Source organism: Xyrauchen texanus, chromosome 25 (assembly GCF_025860055.1).
Source record: "Xyrauchen texanus isolate HMW12.3.18 chromosome 25, RBS_HiC_50CHRs, whole genome shotgun sequence".
Taxonomy (NCBI): Eukaryota; Metazoa; Chordata; class Actinopteri; order Cypriniformes; family Catostomidae; genus Xyrauchen; species Xyrauchen texanus.
The window spans coordinates 36,936,165-36,951,002 of NC_068300.1; the positions used below are offsets into that span (position 1 = coordinate 36,936,165).

The window sequence follows — 14,838 nt, forward strand, 5'->3', positions numbered from 1 at the left end:
AAAATTTGCTGTTCTTTTCTGCATATCGCGGCGTCATTTTGTGGTCCATTCTGCATAATGCAGAGGCTCATTTTAGCTTAGTTTCATGGCCAACCCACCGGATCCCTCGGTTCTCTAGATGGACAGTCCTCCCCTGATTGGTCCAAAGTGTGTCAGCCCACCGGGAAAATGCCAGGTATGCCAGATTACCATTCCAGCCCTGAGCTGATCCCACAAAAGCTCAATGGGGTTAACCCTCTGGGGTTGACGGACGCGCCGGCGCGTCCTGCTGGATATTTTCGTCATTACAGCAGAAACAACTTAAAATTCTCCGTAATTTTGGGGCATACAGATAAGTGTAAGACATCATTAGAGACTATAATGGGTCTACTTTTATTTATGTACACTCACAATAACAACAAAATCTTGTGCTTTTGTAAAATAAAGAAAATAAAAAGGGTGAGCGTTCAGCAGTCTCTGTGTTCACGAGCATATTTCAGAAACACGTCACTAAAATGAACTGAAACTCTGCGAATACTTATCACACAAACATGAAACATATGTCTAAAGAAAGCTTAAAATGTCAGATTTCAGATTTAAAACAAATATTCTCCTGCAATGTAATCTGTTTGAAACAAAGTGATGTACAGTTTTTACTAGGCTATCTAATTATCTGTAATTTGATCCCACCCACCAGCAGAGCACGCCATTCATACGCTAATGTGCTGAGACGATCAACGCAAATGTACACGCCCCCGACTGTGAGGTTTAATGTAAACAACACAACTCAACTTTTCTGCATGTTTGTAATGATACACATTCAAGGAATCTCCAGGATATTAAGGAAGAGTTAACATTTTCCTCAGAAGAAGAGCGGGTCTCAGATGAACGTTTGATCCAGCCGAGGATAAATTTTTGGACGAGTAAGTCAATTAACTTTCATTAGCTGACATGCTATTTTATATAAACACGTACATATTTTACTAGTGGGACTGTTTCCAGACTTGCCAGCCAGGATTCAGAGTATTGACAGAGTATTTGAAATATGACTCCTAATAAGCAAGTTTTAGTTACATTTAAATGCTGTTTCGGCTAAAGCAGGTATTTAAATTGTATGCTGTATAATATAAATATGATATGTAATATGATATGATATAAAAATAATATGAATGTTTAGATTATATTTTATCTAGTGTTTATAATGGCTCATTATAATCAACAAAGCTTGTGCTTGCAAATATGTGTTCAGGTTAAATTTGTAAAATGCACTTTAAATATGCCCATATTAGAAAATCAGCATATTATAATGATTTCTGAAGGATCACATGACACTGAAGACTGCAGTAATGATGCTGAAAATTCAACTTTGATCACAAATTACATTTTACAATATATTCAAATAGAAAACTGTTCTTTTAAATTGTAAAAAGAGTTCAGAATATCAATGTTGTTTCTGTATTTTGGATCAAATAAATCCAGTCTTGGTGAGCAGAAGAGACTTCTTTTAATGGTAGTGTAGTTCTAAAATTAAGTAAAGTCTTTATGTAAAGAAAATGTATAGTCAGATTTCTTCTTTTAACTTAAAACTTGATTTGGATCATTAAGTCTCCTCACATTCATTCTCCATCCCTCATTGATGGGCCCAGGGGAGGGTCTTTTGTCTTCTCAGGTGTAAATGACCTCCATTTTCATGGTAGTTCACGCCTCCTCGCATATGAGCTTTCAACACTAAAATTGTCTTACAAAAGTTAAATTACTATATTGTTTTGAATGAATGAGTGATCAGGATGGTTTTCACATTTCACATGGCTACAAGATCCAGTTCTCAAATGTCTTGTGGTCAAATGTTTAGTATGTGTTGTATGGCCTTATTTCAGTGACATAAAATTGTAGTTTTTTCAAAAACCATGCCTAAAAGTTATTTTCTCAAAAATACAAACCTGTACATGCATGTTGCTCACATTTTATTGTAGCCAAGTTTGTGCTGAATACAGTGTTATCAGACTTTAGCCATTAATATGTTTTTAAGCAACTGAAAAAAGCACAAATGTCAAGGTATGTCAAAACTTCTCCAGGGCCCAAAATACCCTCAGACCCCAGAGGGTTAAGATCCATAACACTCTTTTCCAATTATTTGTTGTCCAATGTCTGTGTTTCTTTGCCCACTCAAATCCTTTCTTTTTGAATTTCTGTTTCAAAAGTGGCTTTTTCTTTGTAATTCTTCCCACAAGGCCTGCACCCCTGAGTCTTCTCTTTACTGTTGTACATGAAACTGGTGTTGAGCGGGTAGAATTCAATGAAGCTGTCAGCTGAGGACATGTGAGGCGTCTATTTCTCAAACTAGAGACTCTGATGTACTTATCCTCTTGTTTAGTTGTACATCTGGTCTTCTACATCTCTTTCTGGCCTTGTTAGAGCCAGTTGTCCTTTGTCTTTGAAGACTGTAGTGCACACCTTTGAATGAAACCTTCAAGTTTTCTCCAAAAAAATCTGCAATTTCGAGCATTGTATATTCTTCAATAATGTCCTGAATATAATTTTGATCAGTTGAATGCCACTTTGGTGAATTAAAGTAAATTTCCTTCTGAAACAGCAAAATCTGTACATTATTACAAACTATTGGCTGCCATTGTGGATGGATGGATGGAGTTGAAGTCAGAAGTTTACATACACCTTAGCCAAATACATTTTAACTATTTTTTTTTTCACAACTCCTGACATTTAAATGTAGAAAACATTCTCTGTCTTAGGTCATTTAGGATCACAACTTTATTTTAAGAATGCGAAATGTCAGCATAATAGTAGAGAGAATTATTTATTTCAACTTTTATTATTTCATCAAATTCCCAGTGGGTCAGAAGTTTATTAAACACTATGTTAGTATTTGGTAGCATTGCCTTTAAATTGTTTAATTTGGGTCAAATGTTTTGGGTAGCCTTACACAAGCTTCTCACAATAAGTAGCTGGAATATTGGCCCATTCCTCCAGACAGAACTGCTGTAACTGAGACAGGTTTGTAGGCCTCCTTACTTTCACATGCTTTTTCAGCTCTGCTCACAAATTTTCTCTAAGATTGAGGTCAGGGCTTCGTGACTGCCACTCCAAAACCTTGACTTTCTTGTCCTTAAGCTATTTTGCCAGAACTTTGGAGGTATGCTTGGGGTCATTGTCCATTTGGAATACCCATTTGCGACTGAGCTTTAACTTCCTGGCTGATGTCTTGAGATGTTGCTTCAATATATCCACATAATTTTCCTTCCTCATGATGCCATCTATTTTGTGAATTGCACCAGTCCCTCCTGCAGCAAAGCACCCCCACAACACCCTTTTTCCTCCAAACATAACGATGGTCATTATGGCCAAACAACAACAATTTTGTTTAATCAGACCAGAAGATCTTTGTCCCCATGTGCACTTGCAAACTGTATTCTGGCTTTTTAATGGTGGTTTTGGAGCAGTGGCTTCTTCCTTGCTGAGCAGCTTTTCAGGTTATGTCGATATAGGACTTGTTTACTGTGGATATAGATACTTGTCTACCTGTTTCCTCCAGCATCTTCACAAGGTGCTTTGCTGTTGTTCTGGGGTTGATTCGCACCAAACTACGTTCATCTCTATGAGACAGAATGTGTCTCCTTCCTGAGTGGTATGAAGGCTACATCATCCCACAGTGCTTAGACTTGCGTACTATTGTTTGTACAGATGAACGTGGTACCTTCAGGTGTTTGGAAATTGCTTCCAAGGATGAACCAGACTTGTGGAGGTCATTTGATTTTCCCATGATGTAAAGCAAAGAGGCACTGAGTTTGAAGTTTGGCCTTAAAATACATCCACAAGTACACCTCCAATTGAATCCTATTAGCCTATAAGAAGCTAATTGGCTAATTGCCTCAAGTCTTGACATAATTTTCTGGAATTTTCCAAGCTGCTTAAAGGCACAGTTAACTTATGTACATTTCTGACCCACTGGATTTGTGATATAGTAAATTAAAAGGGAAACATTCTGTCTATAAACAATTGTTGGAAAAATTTATTGTGTCAAGCACAAAGTAGATGTCCTAAACGACTTGACAAAACTATATTAAGCTAATATTAGATCTGTGGAGTGGCTAAAAAATGAGTTTTAATAACTTCAACCTAAGTGTATGCAAACTTCTGACTTCAACTGTAAATAGATAGATTGACAGTTGAACAGACAGTAAATAGATAGACAGACTGACAGACAAACAAACAGACAGACATGCAGACAAACATACAGTAAATAGATAGACAGACAAACAGTAAATAGACAGACAGACATACAGATAGACAGACAGAAAGACTGAGAGATGGATGGGAATACAGACAGAAAGAAAGAAAGAAAGGAGAGAAAAAGACAGATGCTCACACATTAAGAGAGACAGGCAGACAGACAGACAAATGGAGAGACAAAAAGGTGTTTTTTATCTGTATGGGAAAGACAGCCAGATGGAGTGTCTCAAAGTGTTAAAAAAATAACAATAATCAACCAGCAAACAATTTAAAGAGGTAACCATCTCTCTCTCTTTCTGAAGTGGATATTTATAGTCAGTGTAATTGCTGAATTTAAACTTGTAAAACATTACAGGAGGACAAATATGTGAACGCTCACAAGACCATTAAAACACACGCACGCACGCGCATGCACGCACGCACACACACGGTCTTGTCTTGGGTAATTTGAGGATATCATGAGCAGTGTCTGTGTGTGTGTGTGTGTGTGTGTGTGTGTGTGTGTGTGTGTGTGTGTGTGTGTGTGTGTGAGAGAGTGTGTGAGTGTACACACATGTTGGAAGCAGCTGCGGATGCTAGGCTCAATGTTGCTCCCGCCGAAGGCCGCTACTTCGCCCAGCTGTCGGGGGATCTGAATGGCATCATGGAGCAGCAGACCCAACTGCCTCTGATCACACGTATCACCGGCTGACGACACCTGATTAAACAGACCTGAAAAACATACACGAACACGCATTAATATGAACAAATCATGAGCTTTATAACATTTTACTGAGAAAAAAAACCTCACACATGAATATAATACAAATATAATACATCTGAAGACAGACTAATATACAGACAGACATACCGAGAGATAGACAATTGGACAAACAGATGAACAGACAAACATAGACAGGCAGGCAGACATTTAGATAGACAGATATACTAACAGATATAAACAGACACAGCTCATTCAAACTCAAACTTCTTAATTTAGTGATAAATATGTAATTTTACTATTATCTTTTATCTAGTCCTTGACAGCAGTCTCTCTCTGTTTCTGATTTGACCTTAGCACAGCCAGACTAGACCCCTGCCAGAGCTGATAATGTCTCACACACACACACACACACACACACACACACACACACACACACACACACGAACTCAAGACCATTGTGCTTAGAGCATCACAGCCATTCAGAACAGTATTCTCTCATTCATGAAGACATCTAATGTCAAAGAGACTCTATCACTCTGTGGATTATCCAGTGCTATATCAGTCTAAAGGTGACTGAACAAAAACTGTGCGGCCCGTGAGTCTGTCAGTCTCTCAGTACAAAGTGCTGACCCAAGAGATTCAATCTTAAACTGCTGACTGAAAGTAGAAAAAAAGACTTGTTTTCCATCTCAACAAATGTGATGTCATTTTTCTCCTGTCTCTACGGTACTTCACACATGGAGAACGCTCGCTGTTGTAGCTTTAAACTAATGCGTGAAGGGATTTGTGTTCTGGGAGATTTGATCACACAGAGGCGCAAAAACCCTGAGCTCCTGAGATGAATCTCAACTTAAAAGAGCAAAAAGCCTAATTACGTGGCAAGGTGCATCATGGGAGAGCAGTCTGTGCTTCAGTCAAATGCGCTTTTTGAAAGAAGCTAGGAGAAGGGCATCTTAGGATTTGTGGTGTTTCATAAACAAGTTAATTAAAGGGGGTGAGTTTCAGGATTTGTAGCTGTGATTTAACAATGCCTTTGGGTACAAAATACGTCGTACAGTACATTCAAATTATAAGACAAAAACCTCAACAGTCAATAACAACAATAATGAAGAATGAAGCATGAAGAATCTCTGAATTGCTGTACAAAGCAACAAAATGATGGCCAGTCAGAACAGATTTGATATTCTGCTATGGAGCAGGATTTTTGACCAATGAAATTTAAAGGTGGGCGAGACAACCTAGCATACTTCAACCTAGCATATACTACAAATTTTAGTGATCTAAAATGGGAAACAAATCTAAGAACACTGCTGCAAAATGCTGTTAAATGTTTAAATGTTGTTACCTTGCCATATATTCTGTAAAACTGTATTAGACAAAAAGGAATTTTTCTTTAAAATATTGTACATTTTAGATTCTATAAACTCTATAAACTAGACAAAATGTAATTTCGCTGTAACTTTTTTACTTTTTAGATGCCAATGTGTGAACGGCTTGTAACGCAACTTAAACAATGAGCCCTTCCCGGACCTCCTAGGTTGACTGATTTTCATGTGAAGGGAGCGGGTAGGTTTTGCCGGGAAAATCCAAAGGATGTGAAGTTTATGCGCGTTCTCGAGAGCCTTGCCTCGGTGCTTATCTTCCGCCATTAAACAGCAACAATAAACTGCAACAATAGGTAATGTTATCTTAGAGATGGAATCCAGCAAACGTCCGGCTACCAGTAAAACACTGACTCCTACTCAAACTCTGAGTAAGCCAAAAAAACATTTATCTACTGAATCCCATCTGGCTAAGCGGAAATGTGATCATGGTCGAGCAAAAACATTTACATTTTACATTTATGCATTTGGCAGATGCTTTTATCCAAAGCGACTTACAGAGCCCTTATTACAGGGACAATCCCCCCGGAGCAACCTGGAGTTAAGTGCCTTGCTCAAGGACACAATGGTGGTGGCAGTGGGGATCGAACCAGTGACCTTCTGATTTCCAGTTATATGCGTAGACCACTACACCACCACCACTCAAGAGTGAACATCGGCAGGGGATTTGATTCATGGAATGACCTTCATTCGGTTTTGGGAATCAAAACCAACCCTGAATTGCCGTTCTTCTTATTGGACAGGTAAACTTACATAACTGCAGAGCATGTGAAATATAGTGCAATAAAGACTGATCTATGTAATCAATGTTAAAGATAAAAGACCCATTCATTCGTGTAATGTAACTTGGTTACACAGAAAACATTTACAATCTATAATTATAAATCAATAGCGCATGGAGTTGTGATGGAATCACATCAATACTGAATTCTGTCAACATATTCATAATGTACAGTCTATTTTATAAACATCTACTGTCATCATCCACCAAATTTAGCTAACAGCTATTGATAAAGCTGGCTAGCTAGCTAGCGCTGACATAGGCTATCGTATAAATGCAGTCAATGTATCATGCAAAGAAAAGTGATTACTTCAAACTACAGTCTCGCATACTCAGACCTACATGCACACTTTATTTTAGCCCTGTTCCAGCACTGGAGAGTCAAATATAATATGCAGTCTCATAGTTTGTAGTAAAACAATCATAACTGTGTCATTTTAATTATGCTACCTCATCTGTCAGCATGATGCCGGTGGATCCCGTTCAGTCTCTTTGTACGTTACATCATTGTTTTGGCTAATGCTCGCTCGCTCACGTCCCTATGTAGTGTGTGCACAAGTGCGATCACGAGCAACAGGTAGCTGGCTGCAGTTCACTTAACGGCCACAGGTGCCATTAATAACAATGGTTTCTCAACCTTACATACTGCACCTTTAATGGTAATGTATGCTTTTTATATGAATTACATTTATATTTTATTGTATTATTTACTTTTAAATTTTTAATATTTTTGCATCAGTTCTGTTACACTGATATTGTTTTGAAAAAGTTGCTAGAAAGGCCATATAAAAGTGCCAGTTTTTCAAATGTAAAATTAACAAAATGGTGCAGAAAGTGCAGAAATGGAAACCAAGTAACTGTGAAAATGTCTTGAGCATCATGACAGGTTAGGACAGAAGCTCAGATTAACATGGAAGAGATGTAATTTATTGTATTTTATCGTGGTGCACCCAGTTAGGACACAGTGTTAGTTAAACCTAAGAGCTTACATTTATATTTCTCCTCCAGGTGACCCTTACAAAGAGAGAGGAGGCCAATCTTCATCGACAGTACTCGGATCTTTCCACTGCGTCCCCTGTAACCCAAAAAATATAATGAACAAGAGGCGACAGCAATAAGAAGTCATACAATCCAGTTATGTCCACAATGCTATGAAACACTCCAAGTCAAGTGTTTTTTAATAATGATTCAGGTTAGCTTTATAAACCCTGTCACAGGATAATACATTTAATTTAATATTTTTAAAGGCATTATTTCTACGGATTTACTATTTGTTGTTGATTTACTATATTTTTGAGGTTTACCTTGAATAAAACGATCATTTGATTTTAAATAACATGTATTTTTTAACCCTTAAACAGGCACCATGCACCACAAGATACATCCTCTTTAGTTTCTTATAGGGGGTTCTAGTGTATAGATGTGTAAGTGAGTGTTAGACATACGTGTCATAGACATTGAGCAGCCAGTTGAGACACATGTCCACACACAGTGGGACATTGACCAGGTCTTTGTGTTCCTGCTCCAGTCCGTCATACACAGATGTCAAACAGTTGATGACCTCAGGAACCGTCATCTGCTGAGAGTTCACTGTCAACTTATGCTGCTGGAACATCGACTGAGCTACACTCAAATCCAACAGATCCACTATGAGAAAAAAGAGACAGACAGAGAGACAGAGAGAGAGACAGCAACATCAGACACTTACACCACTGCCAAACTTTCAAGCGTCAACACAATTTTGTGTACTCGCTGAAAGCGAAATGCATCTTGCCGTGAGCCATTTGTTGTGGTTGTGGTTGGTTAGGACAAAAACTTAGATTGGCATGGAAGAAACATGATTTGTCAGTTGTCGATTGGTGAATGTTCCTGAGCGATCAACACTATTCATCTCTGGAGCGAAAGATTGTATATATTTGCTGCATCCAGTTAATACTTAATTAGGCTTATTAACTTCAAAAAACAAACAAACATGCAAATGAGGAGGACATGAGCGATGAGTCATGGAGACATGGGAAGATACCACATATGCACATGCACTCTTAAATTCTCTTTGTGCTGTTAATTGGGGCTCTCTGAATTATTTGAACTAATGGAGTAAGACAAGGCAACGATGCAGCTCTAATCACATAAGACGCGCGCACGCGCACACACACACACACACACACTTACAGCAGAGTGCTTTCTGTAGGCGGCGGATCTTCATGGCAGTTCTATATGCGGAAAATCGCACATTGTTGAGGTCAGCTAGAGGCAAAAAGAAAATGTAAGTGAGAATGTAGCTAACAAATTTTTAAAATAGCATCAATATAGCAATATACAAAAAACAAACAAACGACATTCAATAAATCATTGAAACAATGGAAATAAAACTGAGGTGGGTGACATGTTGAAACCCTAAATAATGCAAAATTTTTCACAATTTTCAGAATGTAATGAAAATGATATGGTCTAAAGACATTTAACTAAATACAATGACTTGCATTTAACAAAATAAGTATTTAATGTACAAAAAACCCAAACAAAAAATGCCTAGTTTTGAATTGGTTCAAACTTTACTCTCAAAATCTCACCAATTACAATAAAAAAAGACTCAATCATTTATAAATACAATTGTATATTGTGTTTACAATCGTATGATGAACAGAATTTTAAAAAATTATCCGATTTTTGTTGTTGTTCTAAATTTGTAAGCATGTAATTCTGGTTCTGTTCACACCATCGCCGTCCAAAATATGTATTTTATTCAACTAGATTTCAGCAAGTACGAGAAAAATAAATTGTTCCTCTATCATCTTCAGTCACAAAATGCTGATTTGAAATGTATGTGTGCTCTAATTCATTTTAGCCCTTACATATGAACTCGTCCATAGACATTCAGTCTAAATTCAGTTCACTGTTTCTTTGAATATCTCGGCCTCTGAGTGGACTAGAAGCTTAATCTAATGTCATCAGAAAGCCGAGATGCTCCCCTTTGTGATGATGTAAAACATTGTGACTAGGGATGTCCCAATACCATTTATTAAGAATGAGTACGAGTGACAATACTTTTTCTTGTACTCGCCGATACAGAGCCCGATACAGGTTTTTATTTTCTGAACTCAAAATCACCAGTTTATTTCAATATTATCATCAAAATTGTTTACATAAATAAATTAACACTTTAATCAAATTAAAGTATAACATAAATTTTAACATGAAATTGTATGATTTTTATCAAATGAAGTGATTTTATACAGAACCTCACAGCACAATCCTAAATACAAAATTGGAGTTATTTTTGCATCACAAATGTTAAACACTGCTTAAATATAACACAGTTACTATTGCTTTATTATTAGTAGTAGTATAACAGTGAATATGACATAACTATACAGTAGTGATCTATTACTATCTAGTGTCATAACTTTTAACTTTTTTCATTAAAATTGAGCTTTTATTTTGGCAGAGCTTTTATTTTGAAGTGTTTCTGTAGAGCTCTGACAGTAGATTCCCAGAAAAGTAGGTCGCTACGTGAATCACAGTGATTATTATACCACAAAAGGCTGCTATATAAATCAATAAATATGTAGTCTGTATATAACTCAAAGCGAATTAGTGCTCTGCCTGCTGTTATCTGCTATAAACAGTGTATGTGATGCTCATGAAGGTTTTCATGTATGAGTCAAGGATCTCTAAAGGTATGAGCAGTTTGTGTTTCTTTGCCTGCGCAACAATGGCTGCGCACACATTAACAAGCAATCACATTTAAAACACTGCATGTGCAAACTATCTATTTATCTCTTTATATCACCGCTTTTAAATGTTAAATAACCTCACTAGGACATGAGCATTTTTACCCGATACCAGTATCGTTATAGGGACATCCCTATTTGTGACATAGTGCCCCTTCTGATTCATTGAAATAAAAAAATCGGAATGAGCAGATTAAATAAAATATTTCTTTTACAACAGACAGATACACTAAATTGACTTCCCTGTGATCGTCTCACCTGACAGTGTTAACACCAGGTGCTAAAAGCAGGTGTGAACAGAGTCTTTTATACTGAAATTCCTGTCTCACAGAGACTCATGGACACAAACCTTCACTGACAGCAGGTCTCAAGAGCTGTGTGGATCTCCAAGACCTGATAAGATGTGAATGAGTGTATGTGTGTGTTTGTGACACTTACAGAGTGAATGATACAGTTCGGTCATCTTGGGATGGTCCCAGCATGTTGACTGATTCTGATGACTGGAGAAAAGAAGTGAAAGAGGGTGACTTTGAGTCTCTATGCCCATATGACTTGAGCTATACGCGAACACAAAAATGTCTTTGGGGGAGATGAAAGGGGGATGTGGAGGACTGAATGAGCTGAATGAGAAAGAGCAATAGAAATGTTTGGATGGTAGAGGTGGGATGAAATGGATGAGATATAGATCTAAAAGAGAAATGGAGGGAGAGGACACAGAAAAAGGAAGATATTTTTTAAATCAGTGTGTGTGTGTGTGTGTGTGGACTGGTTTCTTTATGCTATATTTTTCGTTTTATTTGGGTCAGATGCAGCCGGACAGATCCCTCTAGGTCCTTAGAGAAACATTCACTTCAGTGACCTCACTAACACAACATTACATTCTCTCCTCTGTGTCCGTCACATCCATAGAAATAGAAAATGTATAATGGGAATTGGCATGAAAGAGGGGAACCTAAAAATGGGCTGAGCTTATCAGCTCAGATACAATTAGTCTGAATAATATTCCTCCAATTTTCATTTCTTCAAGAGTATTTTCAATTCGATGGCCAAAAAAGTTACAATTATTCAGGTGTAACAGTGAATATACGTATATACGAGTGCTCAGAGTAGTGTTGTCACATGGTACATTTCCCAGAGAACCAAGGCTTCCCAGTAAAGTATAGCAGATTGTATTCAGAATGGTTTTGCCGTTATCTATTTTATATTATTCATTTACGGAGTCGGGCACTAAAACATCGCAGACTGTATGTGCAAATAAACAGCATTATAAGTGGGAGAAATTCATACTTGGAGAATTCCCGATGGAATATTTTCTGCCTAAAAATATATTTCTGATTGATTGTATCTGAATATCTGTGAGACAGCTGACACATGGCTCACCTGATCTGTTCTCTCATTTGCTCCTGTCTACCTCTAAAAGATATAGTGATTTGATACAAGCTAAACAAGAACATCTCTCACAATTTTTCTGTTTAGAGGTAAGATAGATAAAGAGAGAGAGAGAGAGAGAGAGAGAGAGAGAGAGAGAGAGAGAGAGAGAGAGAGAGAGAGAGAGAGATGGAAGTTCGGTAGGGATGCTGAGACATGTTGTCAGCAGGTTTAGGGTAAATCTTATTGTTCCATTCACAAGCTGATGAGAGGTCATTTTCACTGTGCTGGCATCAGTGTTTATACTGTGGTATATCTGCAGCATGATTTAGCAACCCGGCATGTACATCTATCACAAATGGATCACCATGATGCCCAGCTTTTTCAAGGCAATTCAATTAAATAAATGAATTTATTATGTTTTATACAACAGTTAGTTCCGGTGCTCGAATCTGATTAGGCGAGAGGCGTTCCAAGAGTGCTGTTAAAGGACATATCAGCACTGGCTTGAATCACTCTGCTTGAGTTTGTGTACTACTATTACTACCACACTACAGCTGAGGAATAGAGTTAAACTAACAGTTATAGAGTGTTCATCAATGCTAGTGACTCGCGACAGACACAGTTCATCACATAATGTCACTTTCTCTCTCTCTCTCTTGTTTTTCCTTTATTTACTTACTCTGTGAACTATTATGTAAAAGCAATATCACACTCTCATCATGCTGTTTTGTCTGTAAATTATAACTGATAATTATACTTCACAATTGTTGCATAGAAAATCCACATGATATAGTAGTCATTTGTATAAATATAGTACTCATTTGTCTTGTAATAAACAAATCAATAGATATCCTGTGATAGTATAAGTCGTATAGCTTTGAAATAATCATACAAATATGGAAGCACAAACACAGAGTATGCCCTTTAGGTCCTCATGGTGGAGTTGTGACTCGTCTCATTCCGGGTGGCATAGGACGATTCTCAATTGCCTCCGTGTATGACAGTAAATCTGCACATTTTATCAAGTGGCTTGTTGATGGCATTACCACGGAGACCTAGTGTACGTGGAGGCTCATGCTATTCTCCACGGCATCCATGCACAACTCACCATGTGCCCCACCGATAGCAACCACGAGTAGGTTAACCCAACATGACTCTACCCATCCTAGCAACCGGGCCAATTAGTTGCTTAAGAAGCCTGACTGGAGTCACTCGGTATGCCCTGTATTCAACATATCTCAGGCCATTAACAACCCTATACACTTTTGTTAATTAGGCATGTATAATATATATATATATATATATATATATATATATATATATATATATATATATATATATATATATATATATATATATAACATTTTATTATTTTTTTTGTTTTTTTTATTGTTACGCTATTCATAAGAGAAAGGTTGAGGAATACTATAGAGGTGGGGGCATAACTTTAAAAAACTGGAAGAGGTAAAGGGGGTGAAATGAGGTCCCGTGTCACTAATGACCTAAAGTATGCACTTAAGGGTTCAGCACCAAGCAGAGTCTACTCTGCAAACCATGTCGCAAACATCTTTGTTGACTGTAATGGGAGCAGTCCATCAAGTTCAAATACAAAGAGAAACTAACTTATTGAGATGAATCCATTTAATTTACTGGATTAGCCAAAAATAGCCTTATTTTACTCTACATCCAAAACTGCCATTATAAACACCCATAGTAAAATCCTGAAGGAACCTATGGCTTGAAAAATGCTGATTTTCTTCAGGTTTTTGGACTACACCTGTACAGCCTTCTGTAGCTTTTGTAAAAGAGAGAACATCTCAAGAGACTAATAAGGTAAAAAGTTTTACAACATTTTGTCTTCTTTTTAGTTTTAAAATGTGTGCAGTTTTTTTGTTTAGTAATATATTTACTCCTCATCACAATTATGATGAAACCTTTGCTAAAAAGGTCTAAAGCACTGCAATAAAACTGCAAATAACTGCTTAGTTATATCCTACAACCACATGCTTCATATCTTCATTTAGAGGGCACATATACAGTAAGGGAGGCGAGATGTGTTTCATTCCAAACTGAGCTGCTTGCAGGATTAGCTGCTCTCTCTCACTCTCTCTCTCTCTAGTTCAAAGAGCATCTTTCAGAACAAACACCCTGATAAATAAACATGAACTACACTGAAATTATTATATTCACAAAACAGTGTTTGGAATTAGAAAAATATCATTATCTACAGAATTCTTAACACATTCTCTTTCTTTTGATCCCCTCTCTGTCTCTCCGATTTCTCTTTAAGCAGGTCTGACGTGTTTGACCCTTTAAACTCTTCAATTAATGCCTCTGATTATTTTGAGTCAGCAAGTCTTGTTTTGTTTGTGTGAGAAAGTTGGTGAGTGGTGGTGGAGATCAAGTTTGTCAGGTTGTCAGTCTTTTGGAGTGTTTGGAGTTTTGACTTTCAAGCATCTAAGAGCGGTTCGTATTAATTTTGAAAATGGGCTTATATGTGAATGGTGCCTTTAAAGCAAACTGAACTGGTGATGAGAGTATGATTTTGCTGTCTGTGGTGTGAAGCATTGTGAACAAGAAGCATTGTGAACAAAAAGGACAACAGTTTCATTAAAAAAAAATTCGTTACAGGTTAACTAC

General features: G+C 37.3%; 1 protein-coding gene across 8 annotated transcripts in view; it reads right to left on the reverse strand.

The window, feature by feature from the left end:
- Positions 1–14,838, reverse strand: part of LOC127618368 (utrophin-like) — a 269,333-nt gene that overhangs the window by 53,284 nt on the left and 201,211 nt on the right. For all 8 annotated transcript variants that reach the window (XM_052090759.1, XM_052090761.1, XM_052090757.1 and 5 more), the window contains 5 exons: positions 11,266–11,327; positions 9,266–9,340; positions 8,539–8,740; positions 8,083–8,168; positions 4,781–4,938 (listed from right to left, as the gene is read on the reverse strand). In XM_052090759.1, the coding sequence (XP_051946719.1) occupies positions 4,781–4,938; positions 8,083–8,168; positions 8,539–8,740; positions 9,266–9,340; positions 11,266–11,327 (583 nt within the window). The remainder of the gene's footprint in view (positions 1–4,780; positions 4,939–8,082; positions 8,169–8,538; positions 8,741–9,265; positions 9,341–11,265; positions 11,328–14,838) is intronic.